The following is a 22,671-nucleotide window of genomic DNA, read 5'->3' as shown; positions in this document are numbered from 1 at the left end:
TTCTGAATTCTCTCCCTCAAAGGGCTGTCGACATTCAAACTCTGAGCATATTCAATTAGATTTTTGGACTCTAGAGGGATCAAAGGATATAGGGGATTTGGCAGAAAGTCAGCTCGAGGTAGGAGATCAGACATGATCTTATTGAATAGTGGAGCGCGCTTAAGAAGGCAAATAATTTATTTCAGCTCCTATTGATACCCTTTTGTTCTTATGTCTGGACTTGTGAGATGTCTGTATTGGCATTAATGGCAAAATGGTAAATGTGAGAAGCACAGGTGATTTCACACAGAAGGACGTGGTGACACAGTGGCACAGTGGTTGGCACTGCTGCCTCACAGTGCCAGGGACCCAGGTTCGATTCCGGCCTTGGTCACTGTCTGTGTGGAATTTGTACTTTCTCCCCGTGTCTGCGCGGGTTTCCTCTGGGTGCGCCAGTTTCCTCCTCTATGGTTCTATGACCTTTATCATTCCAAAGATTGAAAAATAGAATTATTAAACCTCCTAAAACCAATTGCAGAAAACATATTTCAATCATAGAATCACTACAGTGCAGAAAGAGGCCCTTCAGCCCATTGAGTCTGCACTGACCACAATCCCACCCAGGCCCTATTCCCATAACCCCACCTATTTACCCTAGCTCGTCCCCCTGATACTAAGGGGCAATTTAGCATGGCCAATCTACATAACCCACACATCCTTGGACTGTGGGAGGAAACCGGAGCACCCAGAGGAAACCCATGCAGACTCAGGGAGAATGTGCAAACTCCACACAGACAGTCACCCAAAGCCAGAATTGAACCCGGGTCCCTGGGACTGTGAGGCAGCAATGCTAACCACTGTGCCACCATACCACCCTATGGCATCACTGTGTGTTCCTATTGCAAGTAAGCCTTCCTTTTGAAGGTGGAATTTGTTGTTTTATTAACCAACCCACTGGAGCTCATTGACACCTAAAATATCAAAAATATTCACATCCACAAAAGTATCCCAACACACATCACCATGGAGCTAGTTCAGTGAAAAATCACAAAGGTTTCTGTTATGATTTATTAATGATATTTTGTACAGTTCCTAACTCTTAGCAATGATATGTAGCAAATTATATTTTCATAAATTGCAAAGCATTGTAAATGTACACAATTTTTTTGTCAACATTTTAAACATTCTTTGTTTCCATCGATTACAAGAATAATCATTCTGTTATAGCATGGTACAGCTTTCAGCTACTGAGCAATCATTATATTTTTGAAAGAAAATAAACATTAACTTTGAAATTGTGTGTGAGCATCCTGCCACAGAGCTTTATAGGCTTGTCCGTTTGTCTTCCTCGATGGTTTCTAGGTTGGAGTGTGCATTGGCTTCAGCAGATCTATAGTCAAGATGCATATTAAAATTAGAAAAATCAAATTTCATGCTTTTTACAACCTTCACATTAATCTAATCCACGTGCCATTGTATCCACAAATGAAATAAAAACAGAAAGTGCTGGGAAAACTCAGCAGGTCTAGCAGAATCTGTGGAAGGAGAAACAGAGTTAACATCTTGAGTCTGTGATAACTAGTCCATGTGTGCCTTGGGAATTTCTTGGCATTTCTCCATTAATGGATGCAGCAATGGGGTACACTTCAAAAAGCAAGTGCTTTCTTTTGACCCAGTTGTGACGAAACTGTGCCTTTAAGAAATGTATTTGTTACGTTTCTTATGCAGGATCTGTTTTAACAGTCTGTTCTAACCGGTGCCACTTGGACTGTAATTGGCAGCCTGTGTTGTTACTGCAGCAGCATAATTGCTCCTAATTGTGAGAATGTTGGTTTTAATCTGAACTAATGCTGTTCTGATGTTTTTAATTATTTCCCCTGGGGTTTTGCAGAGTAGGGCTTGATTAGATTGATTGACAGGTAAGGCCATAGGACTAGGTAGAGCTGGCTTACACAGAGAACTCAAGCTTAGACGCTGCTTGGAGTTGTTAAAGAGCAATGCCTCTCTTTTCCTCGCTGAAGTTCGAGACTGGAATCTTCTGGACTAACTGCGTTACTGTGCCGCCTCATCATCTTATCATTGAACAGGTAATCGCAGGAAGACTGCCACACCTGACATTGATTGATGGAAACCCACGCAAACTCAGGCACGGTGGCATAATGGTTTAGCACTGCTGCCTCACAGTGCCAAGGACCCGGGTTCAATTCTCGGCTTGGGTCTGTGTGTGTGTGTGTGGAGTTTGTATGTTCTCCCTGTGTTTCTTCTGGGTGCTCCGGTTTCCTCCCACAGTCCAAAAATGTGTGGGTTTGGTTGATTGGCCATGATAAATTTACCCTAGTTTCGGGGGTTAGCAGGGAAAATATGTGGGGTTACATGGATAGGGTGGAATTGTTGTTGGTGCTGGCTCGATGGGCCAAATGGCCTCCTTTTGTACGCTAATGATTCTATGAACTCTGTCCCTTGCCTACACTGTGAACTACTGGAACATTGGAACTTGGGACTTCAAACTAACTCTTGAACAGCTGGAACAAGGATCTATGCTACACATATTATGGATCTCTAATTAGCTATTGCTGTTCTGTGTCTACATCCAGTGTTCTTTGATAAGGGTAATGTGTGCTTAAGTAGAGAAAATGCAATTTAGAGGTCACTATCCCTTGTATGACAGCAAGCTTGGCTGAGCACAGACTCTGTAGTAGGGTATTCCTGATGTTTCAAGGAATACATCCAAAGGACATCTCAATACAGTGCAACACCAATGTCATATTAATCTGCATAACGTGAAACGTTAGTTATTTCCACTGCTGTGAATTAAGAAGGGATAGTGGAAATTGCATAAATTATCATCGTTACACTCAAAAATAACAGCAATTTGTAAAATAATGAATGCTTGAATGACAAAAAAGTACTTACGTCTCAGTACTTAGGATAATATCCTGCTCATCAGATTCCTTATTCCTGTAAAAGGTAACATGGATAAATACAGCACAAAAATCCTTTCACAATTTTTTAAATATCTCAGATATGTTGTCAAGAAATATACCATCGCTCTGGCACCCATTGACTTTCTTATGTTCTCGGCGTATGGCATCTTGCATCTGTGATTGATTTGTTTTGGAATTGTTTTTACAACCCATTAATTAGCTTGGATACTTCAGGAGGCATGAAGAGTCAAGCATACATTGTGGTACCGGAGTCACATGTAAGTCAGGCTAGATTCCTGATTCCCTTCCCGAAGAATATGATGAACCATTTGGACTTTTACAAAAGTCCAGCAGCTTTTATGATCATTGTTCTATTGCTAGGCCACAACTAATCTGCACTTATTAAATGAAGGTCCATATTAAAGTCATAGAGTCGTAGAGGTTTATAGCATGGAAACTGGCCCTTCGGCCCAATTTGTCCATGCCGCCCAGTTTTTACCATTAAGCTAGTCACAATTGCCCACGTTTGGCCCATATCCCTCTATACCAAGATAAAAGCAAAAATACCGCAGATGCTGAAATCTGAAACAAAAAATGCTGGAAAATCTCAGCAGGCCTGACAGCATCTGTAGGAAGAGAATAGAGCCAAGGTTTCGAGTCCAGATGCTACTTCGTCAGAGTTGGGCTTTGATGAAGGGTCATCTAGAATCGAAATGTTGGCTGTATTTTCTCCCCACAGACGCTGTCAGATCTGCTGAGACTTTCCAGCATTTTCTGTTTTTGTCCCTCTCTCCCAATCTTACCCATGTAACTGTCTAAATGCTTTTTAAAAAGACAAAATTGTACCAGCCTCTACTCCAACCTCTGGCAACTCGTTCAAGACACTCACCACCTCTGTGTGAAGAAAGTACCTCTCTGGACCCTTTTGCATCTCTCCCCACTCACCTTAAACCTATGCCCTCTAGTTTTAGACTCCCCCACCTTTGGTTAAGTGTGGTGGATATGCGATAGATGCTTAAATAGAGGATCATCCTTAGCAGCCTGCAGAGTATGAACAGTGCACATATCTGTGAATGTTGTTTTTACAGCCATTTCCAGTTTACAAATGAACCATTATAGTCTGGATTCACTCTGTCACAATAACCTTCATATAAACTGAGGAAAAGGTTATAGTGATGGTACAGTGCACGAGCCAATATTATTCACATTTCCACTTGCAAATCTAATTTGCCCAATTTGGCTATGATAAATAGTTTGTTATTTTTGTTTACAATAGGTCACAGGTACAAATCTGTCATGCAACATGTCACAGTTCAAATTTGAGAGGCACTTCTTCGAAAACTAGAGACACAGAAGCATAAAGAAATAGATGGAGAGATGGCCAAATGAGATTTAAAAAGAATAAAATTAATGTAGAGGCCAAAAACGTATTGGGTCCAATTTTACCATTTTCATTCTAAGTGCCGAATCTGGGCGTAGTATAGATCCGACTTAGAAATCCGTTTTCAGGCACCCCCATACGCTCTCAGCCATCTCCAGTCCCATTCGCGCTGTGGGCGGGGCTTAGCACTGCCGGAACGATCGGAGCTCTGAACTGAGCATGCGCAATTAGAAAAAAATTGGAAAAAGCGCGCCCATGTCGGATCGCTCCTGACCTTCAGAAAGCAGAGAAAGCGGCCCGGTCGAGTTACAAGTGGGAGCGAGGGTATATCTCGGGGCGGGGCAGGGGGGGGCAGATAGATATCTGGTGGGGGGGCAGATGGCTCTCTGGTGGGGGTGCGGGGGGCGCAAGGGGGTCTGCTGCCACTCTGCGGATGATCGGTGGGGGGGAGGGGGGCAGGGGTGGCGATCGGTCTGGGTAGCGGGGGGGGGTGGATAAGGGGGACAGTGATGTGTATGTGTGTCCCTTATTCACCCCCCCACTACCCAGACTGATCGCCACCCCTGCCCCCCTCCCCCCCCACCGATCGCCCGCAGAGTGGGCAGCGGACCCCCCTGTGCCCCCCGCACCCCCACCAGAGATCCATCTGCCCTCCCCACCAGAGATTCATCTGCCCCCCCACCAGAGATCCATCTGCCCCCCCCACCAGAGATCCATCTGCCGCCCCCACCAGAGATCCATCTGCCGCCCCCACCAGAGATCCATCTGCCGCCCCCACCAGAAATCCATCTGCCCCCCCCAATAGAGATCCATCTGCCCCCACCAGAGATCTATCTGCCCCCCCCTCCCCAAGATACATCTTACCCACCTCCCTCCTCCCCCCCCAAGACAACAATCTAGCCTCACTCCCTCCCCCCCCCCCCCCAAGACAACGATCTGGCCTCAGTCCCTCCCCCCCACAGAGAATGGCCTGGCCTCACTCCCCCCCCCCCCCCCCCCCCTCCAATGATCTGGCTCATTTCCCCCCCCCCCCAGACGATGATCTGGCTCACTCCCCCCCCCTCCCCCCAGACGACAATCTGGCCTCATTCCCCTCCCCCCAGAGAATGGTCTGGCCTCACTTCCCCTCCCCTCCAGAGGAACATCCGATCCACCTCCCCCCCCAACCAGACAACGATCGGCCCTCTCCGCCCTCCCCCCGCCAGAGGTACATCTGACCCGCCTCCTCCTCCCCAACCAGACAACGATCTGACCTCACTCCCCTGCTCCCCCCTCCAACCAGAGAATGATCTGATCCGCCTCCCTCCTCCCCCTGCCCCCACCACTGATCTGAGCCAGAGAGCCGTTGGAAACACTGAACGCAATCCTTAGAGGCTGGAGCACCCGTTTCAGACTTTTATTTAGCAGGTCGCTAAAAGCGCGGTTCTGGATCGGCGAACGCGGTGGTAAAGGGGGAAATGCTGATAGAGTTGGGCGGGCAGTTCATTAATTCAATTTAAATGCATGCTAATGCATTTAAATCGTCGTTGCGCCCGATTTGGGCGCAGAACGGATCCCCGCCATTCGCAGGTCTCAGTAAAGTGGCGATCTGCGTGGATGCGGGTGCAGATCGCGATAAAGGCCTCACACCCGACTTTACCACGATTTCACGCTCGAAAACGGGCGCAAATTGTTGGTAAAATCGGGCCCATTGTGTAACAGAGAGAAAGGCAAAATAGGACAAATCAGTGAGATTTTGAAAGGGAACACAGAATGGGGAAATTCTCAGAAAACCTCTAAAATGGGCAGGTGAACTGCATGCTTCAAAAAGAACAAAATATAAAAGTTTAGAGAAATATTAATTTTCTGACTGACTGTTCCCCCAAACCATTGTCATTCTGCTGACATGGTGGCACAGTGGTTAGCACTGCTGTCTCACAGTGCCAGATACCTGGGTTCGATTCCCAGCTTGGGTTACTGTCTGTGTGGAGCTTGCATGTTGTCTGCGTGGGTTTCCTCCAGGTGCTCCGGTTTCTTCCCACAGTCCAAAACACATGCTGGTTAGGTGCATTGGCCATGCTAAATTCTCCCTCAGTGTAACCCGAACAGGCGCCAGAGTGTGGCGACTAGGGGATTTTTCACAGTAACCTCATTGCAGTGTTAATGTAAGCCTACTTGTGACACTAATAAATAAATTTAAGCTCCATTGTTAAAAAGCTGAGGAAGTCACTCTCCATGTTAAATAACTACCTCACTTCCTTTCTCACAGCTTCTCCATTACATTTCACACTGGTTCTTGCCAAACTGACAATAGTATCTTTTTTTAGCTCCATTTACTTACCTTTTACAAAAAATTCTGTTCATAATTAACAGAATAAAGACAACGAAAAGGAACCCAGTGACTGCAGTGAGTCCAGTGAGCCAAGGCTGCCAGGCTCTGCTGCTGTTTGCTTTTGCTGAAATTAAAAGAAAATTAAATAGGGTTTAAAATCCTTGCTTACAAAAAAGGAAATGGGTACCAACAAACAAAATGTTCAACTTCAGCCCTTTATCCAGCTGCAACTGAGAGCAGTCTTGTTGTATACAAAACTTCGAGAGTATAATTTATATTGAGTACTGTGTTATATTGTGTGTCTCAGACCATGCATAGCATCTGTGGCCTGAACTTTGTAGATCAGGTCAAAGATAATAGGTCACATTTGCACGATGGTGTGGGTATTTTAGGAGGAAAGAAAACGCCCACAAATTCTGGAGATCTGGAATACAAATTGAAAATAGTAGAAATTCACGGTAGGTTAATCATAGTTTGAAAGGAGAAAAGACAGATAAAGCTTTCAGGATCTGCTAACGGGTCTGTCAAGGGCTGCCACTCTCACTTCACTCTGGAATTCAGCTCTTTTCTCCATGTTTGGACAAAGGTTGTAATGAGGTTTTGGGCTGTGTGGCTCTGATGGAACATGAACTGAACGTTGGTGAATAGGTTTTGGTGCGTGAGTGCCAACGACACATTTCTGACAACTGAGAGTGGTTGGGACAGCAATCAGTCAGATTGGCTCTGTCCTGCTTTGTGGACAGTGCATAACATTTTCCACACTGTCAGATAGATGCTGGTGTTGCAGCTGTACAGGAACAGCTTGGCAAGAGATATGGTTATTTCCGGTGCTCATATCACCAGAGTACAGCCGAGCTGTTGACAGGACCCAAAGCTATTGCTTTTTAAACATTTTCATTTCATGGGATGTGGGTGTTGCTAGTTAGGCCAACATTTATTACCCACCCCTTTTTGCCCCTGAGAAGGTGGTGGTGAGCTGCCTTCTTGAACTGTTGAGACCAGGTGATACAGGTACACCCACAGTGATGTTAGGGAGAGAGTTTCAGGATTTTGACTCAGTGACAGCGTAGGGAATATGAGCAGGACCAGCAATATATTTCCAAATCAGAATGGTGAGTGACTTGGAGAGAAATTTGATGCATTCTATTTGTTCAAACATTTCTTGATACCATGTGGAGTGAATAGAATTGGCTAGAGATTAGTATCTGTGTACCTGGGGATTTCAGGAAGAGGCTGATAAAGATCATTCACTCTATACACATTGCAACCTTCTTGTTATTTTTATTGCTTTTAAAGAGAATTGCGGAGATAAGCATTTTTTTATCTGTAGATGGACTGAAGTCCATGTGGTAAAAATGCTTTCTTTGTTCATGTGATTTGCCAAAGAACAGTAAGCATCAAAGTGTGGTAATATAAACAGGGCCTAGTTTTAAGGCTGATAAAATTGGATATCCTAAATTAAAGAATTGGGCATATTAAAATCAAACACAGTCAAACCTCGGGCAGGCCAATTGTACAAATACACAAACATGTCTGGGCCTGACCCATCAACCACCCATCAAAGGTCGTTGCACTCTACTGATACTTAGCTGGAGATCATTGCACCCCATTGAAATGCACCAGCCTATTGTTAGAAGCCCAGATCGGGCCAGACTTTCTGTCACCGAGAGTTCCTGCAGTTAGCTTATCTGATAACAGGTTACATGTAAGCAACAGCATGGAGATGGACACCTGGGGGGCGGACCCTGGTGTCCTGTCAGGCAGACATCAAGAAACCCACTGGGTATTGGAACCCCCTCCTGGGACCTCATTGGCCGGAAGCCAGAGAAGTTTCTGGAAAGGCAAGCAGGCAGGGGGATAAAGGGACACATTTTCAGACACACCGGCAGCGAAGACTCGACGAGGGAGGCGGCCTTGACCATTCGGAAGACTGACCAGAGAAGGAAGGAAGGAAGAAGCTGCCATCGAGACTCACCTTCGTGACGACGGACCAGAGGGACTCAGAGAATCGGGCCTGCAGTTTAACCAAACCATCTTGCGGGTAGTTTACTTGAATCTGGGGTATCCTCTTGTTTTATGTGGGTAATTTAAGGGTTAATAGTGTTGTTATTAATAAACTTGTTGAACCTTTACTTGTGTTTGTCCTTTGTCCATCTTGCAAATAAGGACACCAGGGTAAAACCTTGGAGTAAGCAAACTGGTCGAAAGTATCTGAGAATTAACAGGTACAACATCTGGCACCCCAGACGGTCCTTCGATAAGAAGTGATACGTTGCTCCGAAGTCGAACCTTCAACCCGGTATTCTCCAACACTCCGTCTGAGCCTGAATTAAGAAGGCAGCTGCCCCACGTGACGGCCAGTCTTAAGTGAGTGAAGGACTAATACAGATTCAACCAGTAAATTGGGCCATAAACCCAGTGTCTGTAACACAAGGTGGACAAACTGTGTAGTTAGAACTAGAACAGTCTAGGGAATTTGGGTAAAATCTACGGGAGGGAATTTAGTGAAAACCGGACCCCTACCCCGATCCCTTACCTATACTCAAGTGATGAATCCTGAAAGGAAATAATAATGGCCAGTCATGCCGAATGGGAGGAAGTTCTCCGTTTATATTTGAACCATAAGTGGCCCAAATGGGTGCAGTGAGGTGACGCCCCGAAACCGGATCTGGGATCCGAGGGAGAGAATTGTTGGAATCATGCCCATAAGGAAATGGGTAAAAGGACTCCCAAGCTTAGGAAGGCGATTGCGATTGCTAGTTGTCTCGAACAGCTCCTTGGTAGAGAAGCAGAGATTATCCAGGTTAAACGGGACAGAGAAGCCCAGGTAACCCAACTAAAGCAGGACTTAATGAGTGCTACCACGTGCGTACAACAATTGGAAGCAAAGATAGGCACAGGAGAGGAAAGGAACCAGATTAATATGATACACATGAGCCAGTTCCAGGCTCAATGTGATAAAGCCTACCAAAAGGCACAGCGTGCTGTTAGTGAGAGAGAGGCTGCGCTGCAACAGGTAGAGGGAGTTAAACGTAAATGCAGCGACCTGCAGGCTGCAGTAAAAGTTTTGCACCAAGTAGGAAAAGCAAATACAGCCCACGCAACAGACCACTCCAAATGCCTGCGCGAGATTGAAGATTTAAAATCACAACTAGCCATAAAAAGGGGTGTAATGTGTGCATACACCACTGAAACAGGAGATAGTGACCCAGGGGTAGAGTGGGGGGATTTAGAAGAGGATGCCTGCCATTATGCAACAGCTAGCGTCACTGCCGACTGGGGATCCCCACCTCCCTTCCCAGTAATGGAACCAATGGCACCACCTAATCCAGCCCCCATCTCGGAAAACTCAGTCTCAGCTCCTAATCCTATTACCATCCCAATAAGCCGTGTCACTAATCCGGTTCCTGTACCGATGAATCCGGTCACCACCCGATGACAGGACGGACAGAACCACAATGTGACTTATGTAACTCCATACACCACGACACAGCTCACTGATATAGCTGAAGCGATTGGAGTATTTGAACCCTCCAGGGATCCACATGCTCTCTTTGTCCACGTCACCCAATATTGTGTTTTAAACGGCCTAGACGAGGCAGAAGAGGTTAAACTTATTCTGTTATGTTTAAGTCCCACCCGAACCCCAGAACATGGCCGGGGGAGCCCTACCAGAAATGAAGGCAGCCATTCTGGCCGCCATAGGCTACAATAGGGATGACCTGGTACAAGGCTTAAACAACTGCCAACAAAAGAGAGGAGAACACCCGACAGCCTATGCTGGCCGACTATGGAACCAATTTGTTATGGTTTTCGGTCAATTTAATCGAGTCCAATTAAATGCACACCACCAGTCCACATGGACCCGGACCTTGATAGCACACGCCACTGAGGGGAGTCGGAAAGCCTGTGAGAATTTTGACCCTGATGACAATACACATACAGAAGCCTGGGCCATCCGCAAAATGACTCACGTGTGGGAACGGGAAGTCAGACAAACAGACACCCCCAAGCCCTCAAAACACGGAATGATGAACCCGATCCACACAGACCTGGCCCCGGTTTGGCGTAACGAAGGGGGAGGTGGAAACAGGGGACTGGGAAACTCACCCCCATATGCCCCTGCCAATCATCGATACAGAAGACCGCAGCCCCGCGCAGAACTCCGATATATTCCCAACCCCAGGTACAGGGAACAAGATAAAATCAATCCCAGATATGCACCCCCACAAGCACAGTGTTATAACTGTAGGCAACCCAACCATTTTGCCCGGGACTGTAGGGCACCACCCAACTACCCCACATGACCATCTCAGACGTTCCCCAACGATGGACCCCGACCCATGCCCCTCGAAGGACTGGCCCGACAAGCCATTATAACCCCCACCCACTACCTCCAGGACCAGCACGCAAATCTGCGGTTCCCGCTCCAATTTACAGGACTTCAGGAATAAAACCCCAGCCCAGGGGACCCCGAGGAAAAGGATGGGGAACCCGCAAATCTTACCCCCTGTAGGGCACCACCAAATTTCAAGGGACCAGCAAACCCCGCACACTCATACACCCCTGCTGATCGCTGACACAGGGAACCACAAGGCCGCACAGGACATAGGCCCAACCCCCGACACCGAGAACAATACAGAGCTGAGCCCAGAGGCCCACGCCCACAAGCGCAGTGTTATACCTGCGGGCAACCAACCATTTTGCCCGGGACTGTAGGGCGCCACCCAACTACCCCACACGACCATCTCAGAGGTTCCCCAATGATGGACCCCGACCCATGCCCCTCGAAGGACTGGCCCGACAAGCCATTATAACCCCCACCCACTACCTCCAGGACCAGCACACGAATCTGCGGTTCCCGCTCCAATTTACAGGACTTCAGGAATAAAACCCCGGCCCAGGGGCCCCGAGGAAAAGGATGGGGAACCCGCAAATCTTACCCCCTATGGCGCCCCTGGTACCGGGACTCCCAGAACCGTTTGACCCGGCGCTCACTACCAGAGGTGGTAGTGCAGTGGGTATCTGGCAGCCAAAGCCCGCCCATATAGGTTCCCTTGATTAAGAAAGAATCAGGACATCATAGTCCAGATTGTAAATAGCTTTATCCGTCCACTCCATGCATCACCCAATTGAAAAGGGTTTCTTATCTGTCCACATTATACTGCGTCATAATCTTCCGACACACCACAGTTTGGTTGTGGGATGAAGAATCTATTGTTATACTGTGCCATAGTCCTCCAACAACAAGGACAGCTGCCACATGCCCAACATTTTATTTTCACACTCTGCAAACTCCTTACCCCACTCAACCCCATTAAACACTGATTGCCAACCAACCCTTCGTATGACATTATTCATTTACTTATTTCTTTGTTTTTTTTAAAAAAGAGGGGAGTCATACGACATTCTAGTAAAGAAAAGGGAAAGAGAATCAGGTATTAATAAGAATTAACAGGTGCTACCTTGATCTCCCCCAGAATGAACTACATACTTCTCTGCTATCTGGGACTCCTCGTCTCAGACCGAACCACAGACACCACATCAACCAAAGACCAGAAGATCAGCCTACGATACTCCGGATATATGTGGTTCACCCCACCAGATGCAGGCAAATGTGAGGATGGCATCCTATGGGTACACCCCAATAAGAGTATCACATATGGGTGTAATAACCAAAGAGTGGTGTATAAGAAAGATAATGGGAGCTCTGATTACTGCTCCCTAAGGACAACCCTCACTAGTGATTGGTGGGCATACACTAACCATGGGTGCATGGAGCTAGCCTGTCTAGCCCATGGTCCAGAAAAAGGGTTGGAATTAGGAAAGAAGTGCCCCGGTAAGGTTATTCAGAACGAGTATATTTACTATGAAATTAAGAATGGGTTAAGACCAACTGTTAACACACCCATCCCCACTTGTCCTGAAACCACCACAGGACCCCAAAATGGGTTGATACTAAAACATACAGGGAAAATATTACTTGACAACACACACTACGAATTGGTACCAGTAGTGGTAGATTTAGCCGGAACACAATTACCAGACTGGTGTCCCTCCCCACTGAGAAAATTGTACCTCCATTTGACCCAGAGGCTGATAAGCCGAAAGACTGGGACACACACGGGGGAAGAGACGCCCAGGTCAAAGGGGCGCAAGAAGAGGGAAATCCTGAATGATCTGGCGACTGCATACGGAGCAGGGGTATCCACCATTAATGCACTGGATCTGGCTGATTTGGATAATAAACTCAGAGTCCTAACCCGACAAGTTAAACAGACCTTGAACAGCTTAAATGAAAATGCTCGGCAAGATGCCAAGGGAGATTTGGCTGAGAACAGGGCTAGTAGCCTCATGGTTACTGTACTAGAAGGACATGCCCAAACTATTAATCAGATCGTCCGAGAGAGGGTGGAAGATGATGCCAGGCAACAGAACCGAACCCTATGTAGCATCTATGGGCAATGGATGGTCGAGCAGTTAAGAGAGAATCTCGACCAGGTTAGCAGAGGGAAAGTTCCGTCCTGGATCAGTGATGAACAGATTGAACACCTGTACCGGGGAAAAAGACACCCCAATGTCACTAGCTGCCAATTACGGCAACTGACCAAGGTCTGGTCTAACGATAGTTGTAGAGGAACCCCGGGGACTGCACTAGGAATGGTGTTGGGGATCCCAGTAATTTTAAAAGATAAGGTCGGGTTGAGACTTTTTGAAGCCGAAAATATAGGGATCATTAAAGGAGGGATGTGGATGGGATACCAGGGAACTCTACCGTATGTGGTTGAGAAAGGAGGGAAGCTCATAGGCACCAGTCTGGAGAAATGTGAACACACAGACAAAATGGTTGTATGTCCATATCCGGTGTATGAAAATGAACATGCCCTGTGTGGATTCAGAACAAACACTAACCTAAATTGTACACTGGAAATTCGAAATTTGGAAAGGGATGTCACCCGGGTGGCTTACAGGGGGGAGGGAGAATATTGTATTACAACATCACTAGAAAATTACCAGTATGGGGCAGCCATTTGTAACATCCACAACACTACCTTTTGCATTAAACCACAGATTCCCGCTAGGATAGGATTAATTGAGATGGTAGACATACACAGAAGAGAGAAAACACTAATAAATGCTAGCGAGAAATTGAGACAAAGCTTGGGAGACTATTTTGAAAAATTTGATACTGGGATAACACTTCTCCCTGAGAAACTTCAACAAATTCGGACACAATTGATCACAGCACACAAGACCTTTGTCAAAGTGGTGCAACAAACAAGGGAAATAGAAAAGAACATTAGTGAAATTAGAGTCACTACATGGTGGGAGGACCTCTGGGATTGGGGTTCAAATGTCCAAATCCACCCATGGGTCCGCATTCTGTCACACCTGGCTGTAATAGGAATCCTACTTATGGCAGTGTACCTAACCATCCTCACATTCAAATTCGCCCGATGGAAGAAGGAATTTCTGCAAACCTTGGACTCTGCAAGGACCATCCGACATCGGGAGAGGCTCTACAATCAAGAGCCTTGATACTCTCCCATCTATATTTAATATGTACAGTCACTTGTCATTTTGTACTGTTTATTGCTTTGTTTTGTATATACCCTATTGATGTATTGTTTCTTATTGTTTTTTTAAATTATTTTACTTCATTTAAATTTGTTGGTACTATTGTGGGTTAGGGATGATACTATCAACCCCAGATTCGGGGTACTTGCTTGTTGAGATGGTTTGGTAAGAATTGGGTGATCCGGTTCGCTGACGCTCATTGGATCAAGAGGAGGGAATGTGGTAATGTAAACAGGGCCTAGTTTTAAGGCTGATAAAATTAGATATCCTAAATGAAGGAATTGGGCATATTAAAATCAAACACAGTCAAACCTCGGGCAGGCCAATTGTACAAGTACACAAACATGTCTGGGCCTGACCCATCAATCACCCATCAAAGGTCGTTGCACTCTACTGATACTTAGTAGGGGATCATTGCACCCCATTGAAATGCACCGACCTATTGTTAGAAGCCCAGATCGGGCCAGACTTTCTGTCACTGAGAGTTCCTGCAGTTAACTTATCTGATAACAGGTTACATGTAAGCAACAGCATGGAGATGGACACCTGGGGGCGGACCCTAGTGTCCTGTCAGGCAGACATCAAGAAACCCACTGGGTATTGGAACCCCCTCCTGGGACCTCATTGGCCAGAAGCCAGAGAAGTTTCTGGAAAGGCAAGCAGGCAGGGGGATAAAGGTACGCATTTCAGACACACCGGCAGCGAAGACTCAACGAGGGAGGCGGCCTTGACCATTCGGAAGACTGACCAGAGAAGGAAGGAAGGAAGAAGCTGCCATCGAGACTCACCTTCGTGACGACGGACCAGAGGGACTCAGAGAATCGGGCCTGCAGTTTAACCAAACCATCTTGCGGGTAGTTTACTTAAATCTGGGGTATCCTCTTGTTTTATGTGGGTAATTTAAGGGTTAATAGTGTTGTTATTAATAAACTTGTTGAACCTTTACTTGTGTTTGTCCTTTGTCCATCTTGCAAATAAGGACACCAGGGTAAAACCTTGGAGTAAGCAAACTGGTCGAAAGTATCTGAGAATTAACAGGTACAACAAAAGTATTTCCAGCCAGTACTATCTGTGCAAGCTTTGTCCATTTTTTTTTGCAAGATGGGAAGTAACAATGTCACTTGATTGAACCGAACTTGAATATTGCTGAAAAGAGAGACAGGCCATCGAAGTTTTTCATCTTGCACCCATCAGGACGAACGGAAGAATGCCGGCTAGAATTCTTCGACATTGCCCGCGGCTGGGATTCTCTAGTCCCGCTGCTGTGAATAGAGATTTGGCTGAGGGCCATTCTCCATTCTCGCTGGCAGAGGTGGCGGGGCGTACGAGACTGGAGAATTCCGGCTGCCAAATATTTAATGAACAACAAAGAACAATACAGGAACTGGCTCTGATGATCATAAAGTTAAACTACAGGAGAAAAAGAGTACTGATTTGTTAGCAAGTCGGTTCTGCTTGGCTGAGATGTTGCCATGGACAAAATAACAGGGGACTCTATGCTCCTGTTTTGAATTACCCAGGAACTTGGGGGAGCCTGTACAGAACATACAGAATGTGCAATGCAGGAACCCAAACTAATACATCCTTAATGCCACTATTCCTCCTTCATATTTCTTTTGGAGCTAATATCAATACAACTAAATATTACTTTCTGGTGAACCATGCTTTAAACTATCCAATGACACAACCACCATTTTAAATTGCTTACAGAACTAAAAGTGAGGTGTCTAGTCTTTAGATGTTATCGAGGCAGCATTATTGTTGAATATTCTTACTGTGGAGCAGGTGCTATTTACTGTATGTTAGTTTAACTATTTGTACAGTCAAAATGATCTTTTCTTGCTTCATTAAGTTACCAGACACGGCAGCTGCCAGAACATAACTGGAGTTAGCAAATCAAACTCTCATTATTATCTATGACTAGCTCGCAGGAAACATTTCTGCAAATATGACATTGTCCTTATTTAGTTCATCAACATTTTCTTCTATTGGAATAACTAAATAACAGGATTGGGGGGGAAAAAAGACAAGATCAAGAATTGTGCTTCAGTCTGGCCAAAATAGCTTCAGAAACCAATGATGCTGGAACGTGTTTCAATATCATTTCTGGGCATTTCAAAGGATTTGCTAAACAATTTGATGAACAAAATGGACGCAATCTTACCTAAAAATGGCAGGGTGTTGCTTCTGGCAAGGAAAATGGCATGTTTTTCTCCAGAGAGTGAGGCTGTTTTTTCCTCCAGTTCTTACCCCACTCGCACAAAGAAATGGTGGGCATGTTTCACACCGTCATGTAACAGGGTGGGGCCTCAATATGCCAGCAAAGCCCAGCTGCACTGAAATCAGGGCGTCATGTTCAAAGGACGCCCAATCAGACAAAAGAGCAACCTCTCCCCCACCCATCACAGAGGTCTCAGGGGCTCCCCTCCATCCCACCACTCCCAGTCAGAGCTGGTATTCACCCCCAGTGATCTGAGCTGGCATTCACCACAGAACCGTATCCCCCACCACACAAACTGCCAGTGCCAGCAATGCCCTCTTCCCCCTGAACATCGGACTCCTTCCCCCCAAACCCCCATGCACACTGTCAATGTTGGCACCCCCCCCTTTCCCCCGAATATTGGAACCCTTCCCCCACCCACACAGTCAATGCTGCCACCCACCCCCCTTACCCCCAAGCATCCGACCCCTTCCCCCCCACCCACACAGTCAATGCCAGCACCCAGCCCCCCACCCCTAACGGCCATTCCCAGTTCCCATGTCCACTCCCACACCACCACCACCACAAAGAAATGAATCGCCCCCTCCCCCTTGAGATTCCCATTGGAGTCTGCTGCTGGAACTGCCCCCTGAAAAATTGGCACTGCCTGGTTAGCATGGGCATGGTGCCAGCCTGGCAGTGCCAATCTGTGCCAAGAGGCAGTGCCAGGGGGAATTGCCCAGCCACTGACTGGCCATGTCCCTCTCCCCGGGGCTATATTCATCTTTACGTTCTCAGGGAGACTACACGACAAGTTCACGTCTGGGTGAACCTGTTGTAAACCACACGGATGTGACATCACATCGGCAAGATTTGAAAATATGCCCCGGGCTCAATAAACTGCGACAGGGTTTTTTAATAGTATGCAAATATAATGAAGTGCATTTAAATCAGGTTCATGCACTTTGTGGACAGGTTCAATATCGTCCCTAATGTATCTTTAACTCGTATAACCTTTGTTTTTCACTGACCAGTCGTAGGAAATGATAATGTAAAATATATCTTAATGTGTGAAAATTGTCGCTATGGGAAATACATATTTAGAAAATGTAATTGTGGCTGAAATTGGTCAACTGCATTTGACCGGGTTTGACATCAAGGAGTCCGAGCATAACTGGAGTCAATGGGAATCAGGGGGAAATATCTCCACTGTTGGGAGTCAAACTGAGCACAAAGGAAGATGCTTATGGTTGTTGCAGGTCAATCATCTTAGTTCTGGAACATCACTGCAGGAGTCCCTCAAGGTAGTGTCCTCGGCCCAGCTATCTTCAGTTGTCCCATCAATGACCTTTCCTCCATCGTAAGATCAGAAATGAGAAGTACATTGATGATTGCACAATGTTCAGCACCTTGTATGACTTCTTGGATGCTGAAGCTGTACGTGTCCATTTGCAGCAAGACCTGGATAACATCCAGTCTTGGGCTGATGAGTGGCATGTTTTGTGCCACACAAGTGCCAGACAACGATCATCTCCAACAAGAGAGAATCAAACCATCTCCCCTTGGCATTCAGTGCTAGTACCAGCACTGAATTCCTCGCTATCAGGATCTTGGGGGTTACCATTGACAAGAAACTGAACTGGCCCAGCCATATAAATACTGTGGATACAACAGCAAAGATCAAAGAACAATACAGCACAGGAACAGGCCCTTCGGCCCTCCAAGCCCATGCCACTCCCTGGTCCAAACTAGACCATTCTTTTGTATCCCTCCATTCCCACTCTGTTCATGTGGCTATCTAGATAAGTCTTAAACGTTCCCGGTGTGTCCGCCTCCATCAGCTTGCCCGGCAGCGCATTCCAGGCCCCCACCACCCTCTGTGTAAAATACGTCCTGCTGATATCCATGTTAAACCTCCCCCCCGTCACCTTGAATCTATGACCCCTCGTGAACGTCACCACCGACCTGGGAAAAAGCTTCCCACCCTTCACCCTATCTATGCCTTTCATAATTTTATACACCTCTATTAGGTCACCCCTCATCCTCCGTCTTTCCAATGAGAACAACCCCAGTTTACCCAATCTCTCCTCATAACTAAGCCCTTCCATACCAGGCAACATCCTGGTAAACCTCCTCTGCACTCTCTCTAAAGCCTCCACGTCCTTCTGGTAGTGTGGCGACCAGAACTGGACGCAGTATTCCAAATGCGGCCGAACCAACGTTCTACACAACTGCAACATCAGACCCCAACTTTTATACTCTATGCCCCGTCCTATAAAGGCAAGCATGCCATATGCCTTATTCACTACCTTCTCCACCTGTGACGTCACCTTCAAGGATCTGTGGACTTGCACACCCAGGTCCCTCTGCGTATCTACACCCTTTATGGTTCTGCCATTTATCGTATAGCTCCCCCCTACGTTAGTTCTACCAAAATGCATCACTTTGCATTTATCTGGATTGAACTCCATCGGCCATTTCTTTGCCCAAATTTCCAGCCTATCTATATCCTTCTGTAGCCTCTGACAATGTTCCTCACTATCTGCAAGTCCAGCCATTTTTGTGTCATCCGCAAACTTACTGATCACCCCAGTTACACCTTCTTCCAGATCGTTTATATAAATCACAAACAGCAGAGGTCCCAATACAGAGCCCTGCGGAACACCACTAGTCACAGGCATCCAGCCGGAAAAAGACACTTCCACTACCACCCTCTGTCTTCTGTGACCAAGCCAGTTCTCCACCCATCTCGCCACCTCCCCCTTTATCCCATGAGATCCAACCTTTTGCACCAACCTACCATGAGGGACTTTGTCAAACGCTTTACTAAAGTCCATATAGACGACATCCACGGCCCTTCCCTCGTCAACCATTCTAGTCACTTCTTCAGAAAACTCCACCAGGTTAGTGAGGCATGACCTCCCTCTCACAAAACCATGCTGACTATTGTTAATGAGTTTATTCCTTTCTACATCCTATCTCTAAGAATCCTCTCCAACAACTTCCCGACCACGGACGTCAAGCTCACCAACCTATAATTTCCCGGGTTATCCTTCCTACCCTTCTTAAATAACGAGACCACATTAGCTATCCTCCAATCCTCCGGGACCTCACCTGTGTCCAGTGACGAGACAAAGATTTGCGTCAGAGGCCCAGTGATTTCATCTCTCGTCTCCCTGAGCAGCCTGGGATAGATTCCATCAGGCCCTGGGGATTTGTCAGTCTTTATTTTCCCTAAAAAACCTAACACTTCCTCCCTTGTAATGCAGGTCAGAGACTGGGAATTCTGCGGAGAGTAACTCACTTACTGAATCTACAACACATGTCCACAAGTCAGAAGCGTGATGGAATACCCTCCACTTGCCTGGATGTTACCAACTCCAACAATGCTCGGCAAGGAGGCACAGTGTTTAGCACTGCTGCCTCACAGCACCAGGGACCCGAGTTCAATTCCGGCCTTGGGTGACTGTCTGTGTGGAGTTTGCACTTTCTCCCCATGTCTGCATGGGTTAACTCCAAGTGCTCCAGTTTCCTCCCACACTCCAAAGATATGTGGGTTAGGTTGGTTGGCCATGCTAAATTGACCCTAGTGTCAGGGGGATTAGCAGGGTCAATGTGTAGGGTTACAGGAGTAGGGCCTGGGTGGGATTGTGGTTGGTACAGACTCGATGGGCCAAATGGCCTTCTTCTGTACTGTTGAGATTCCATGATTCTATGAATCAAGAAGCTCGAAACCATCCCAGACAAAGCAGCCTTGCTTGATTGGCACTCCATCTAAGACATTCAACATACACTCCTTCCACCACTGATGCACACTGGTAATTTGTGTAAGATCCACAAGATGCACTGCAATGACTCACTAAGTCTCCTTCAACACCATCTTCCACACCCACAAACTCCACCACTGAGAAGGACAAGGGTACCAAAACGGGTGGAAACACCACCACCTACAAGTTCCCCTCCAAGCAACACCCCATCCTGACTTGGAACTATCGCCGTTCCTTCGCTGGCACTGGGTAAAAATCCTGGAACTCTTTCCCTAACTACACTGTGTGTGTGCCTACACCACAGGGACTGCAGTGTTTCAAGAAGGCAGCTCACCACCACCTCCTCAAGGGCAATTAGGGATGGGCAATATAAATGCTGTCCTCGTCAGTGACACCCCCCTTCCATGAAAGAATACAAAAACCCTCTGGAATGAGAGAAAAAAATTGTTGTCAAATTTTTGTTCAGGTGGGTTTCATTTATGTTGGGCGAGGATGGCAGGTAATCCAGTGCCAGCAGACAGGTTGGCATTTTAATGGCATAAGTGAGGTTGTAAGCAGGTATAACTGACCAGCTACATAAAGTAGGCTTTGAACCCTGACAGCTGCAACAAGGCGAAGGCAGGCTTTAGGAACACTCATCATGGGCCAGGAGGAGAAGATTGGCAGTATCAAATCTCCCCCATACAAACCACCCCTGCACTCAATCCATCCCACAATCAGGTCTTTTCAGCCCAGGATCGAAATCATTCTTCTGGGGATAGCTCACCACAAGTTGTCATTAATTTTTTACCTGTCCATAGATTATGAAAGCTGCATTAGGGAAAAATATTTAAACGTATTTAAATTTAAGGGTGATCCTAATTAGATTGTTCTAACGTGAAAACCCACAGAAGTCCATGCAACATTAGGATAAGATCTAATTTTGTTGCAGCAACCAACCGTTTTCACACAAACTGTGCCACTAATAATATATAAACACATAACAGCAAGTAAAGCAAGCTGTCCCAATTATTGATGACGCAATAATTTTCAAAACGTGTTGCCGCAGACAGAATTGAAATGGGAAAGTTATCTACAAATGTCCAACATAATGGCCCTTTAATATTCCAGCATCTGAAACATTTCAGTTTCCACAAATCTATCTTTCATTTCAGTAAACTGTAGGAAAGCAGCCTGCAGTTGAACGCAATGTTCCAAATTTTAAAAGCAAATGGGTCGCAGTTAACATAATGTTTCAGACCTTGTATTGTACGTCTGTGTCCGGGTACATTTCTGGTTTTTCAAGGGGAGTCACTGGTCAATTGCACAAATGAATAATAAAATAGCGCTTACCACTCTGTGCATGTACTGCACTGATTAGAAGCAGAGCAACAAGGACTCGACAAGGAAAAGCCATTTTCACTGGGTGCCTCTGACAGAGTGCTTGAAAATGAGTGCAGGCGACAGACTGTGATGTTCTGACCCTGAGGGCAGCCCAAGGATCAAAGTACTGATCTACGTAGGTAATGCTTCAGTTACTCATATGCCATTATAGTAATAAAGTTCATAAATGTTTACAACTGCTTGGCTATTTAAGCAGCACTGACTTCTTGGAAAATGTTTGCGAACTTCAGTGGAAGAGTCTGACATTCAAGCATTCAGGATATGAAAGTTTAAAGTGACAAGACCTATGTTATTGTGTTGTGCACTTGTAAAGAAACAGTAAAAGATTTGTCAACCATTTTGAGATGTTTATACATTTGCTGCACTTTTGTTCTGCTCAAGGACTCCATTACTCTGAGATCAAGGGCCAAGAGCATCTCAACAGTTAGGACAGAAGTCTATGCAGGTTCCTTCCACCTCTGCAAGAGCCATGAGGGTTGCATCATGAAGGAATGATAGAGAAAGGATAGGGGCTGGGAATCACAGAAAAGCAGCCTGGGAATGGTGTCCTCGCAGTCAGTGTAGCAGTGAAGCAGTCTGGTAATGGTGTTCTCGCATTAAGCATCGCAGTGAAGGGGCCTCGGAACAGTGTCCTCGCAGTCAGTGTTGCAGTGAAGTGGTTTGGGGATGGTGTCCTCGCGGTCAGCATTGCAGGGAAGCAGTCTGGGAACGGTGTCCTTGCAATCAGCATCACAATGAAATAGTCTGGGGGCAGTGTCCTCATGTCAGTGTTGCAAAGAAGCAGTCAGTGATTTTGGTTAAGATCAAGCCCAACACTGGGGTGCAATGCCTTATCTTGCCAGCTTGGATCTTGTTTGTCTTCCTTGTGGGGACCATGAATTGGATTCAGTTGGATTTTGAATTTGGTTTTTGGAGCATGCAAGAAATGGATTTGGGTTTACCCGGTCCCTTCTGAGCACTGGATTTGTAGCTTTAAGGATGGAGTAAAAACATTTTTAATATTCACTGAGAAACAACACAAATAAGCAAAAGTCAAGGTCATTATAATAAAGTAATATAAGTAAAAACACGAGGGTAGGGGAAATAAGTTAATAGTATATCACATCAATTACTAGGGGGCATAGGTTTAAGGTGCGAGGGGCAAGGTT

The 22,671-nt window shown here is 46.2% G+C and overlaps 1 protein-coding gene across 1 annotated transcript; it reads right to left on the bottom strand.

The window, feature by feature from the left end:
* Positions 1–1,015: 1,015 nt before the first annotated feature.
* smim24 (small integral membrane protein 24) lies at positions 1,016–21,599 on the bottom strand. Its single transcript, XM_078198777.1, has 4 exons — positions 21,473–21,599; positions 6,605–6,719; positions 2,893–2,937; positions 1,016–1,369 (listed from the first exon to the last, which is right to left on the bottom strand). Exons 1-4 carry the CDS (start codon positions 21,534–21,536, stop codon positions 1,303–1,305), a joined length of 291 nt encoding a protein of 96 aa, XP_078054903.1. The 5' UTR covers positions 21,537–21,599; the 3' UTR covers positions 1,016–1,302.
* Between the last annotated feature and the right edge of the window lie 1,072 nt (positions 21,600–22,671).

This window comes from Mustelus asterias, chromosome 26, assembly GCF_964213995.1.
Source record: "Mustelus asterias chromosome 26, sMusAst1.hap1.1, whole genome shotgun sequence".
Lineage (NCBI taxonomy): Eukaryota > Metazoa > Chordata > Chondrichthyes > Carcharhiniformes > Triakidae > Mustelus > Mustelus asterias.
Note: the sequence above shows the minus strand (reverse complement) of the source record. Positions and strands in the feature narration are given on the sequence as shown.

What these genes read in the sequence shown, in the direction of transcription:
- smim24 (XM_078198777.1), bottom strand. Translation starts at nt 21,536, where the DNA reads ATGGCTTTTCCTTGTCGAGTCCTTGTTGCTCTGCTTCTAATCAGTGCA. An exon ending in TGCAGTACATGCACAGAGTG is followed by an intron (nt 6,720 to 21,472) that starts GTAAGCGCTATT and finishes TTTTAATTTCAG; the next exon opens with CAAAAGCAAACAGCAGCAGA. An exon ending in ATTATCCTAAGTACTGAGAC is followed by an intron (nt 1,370 to 2,892) that starts GTAAGTACTTTT and finishes TCTTGACTATAG; the next exon opens with ATCTGCTGAAGCCAATGCAC.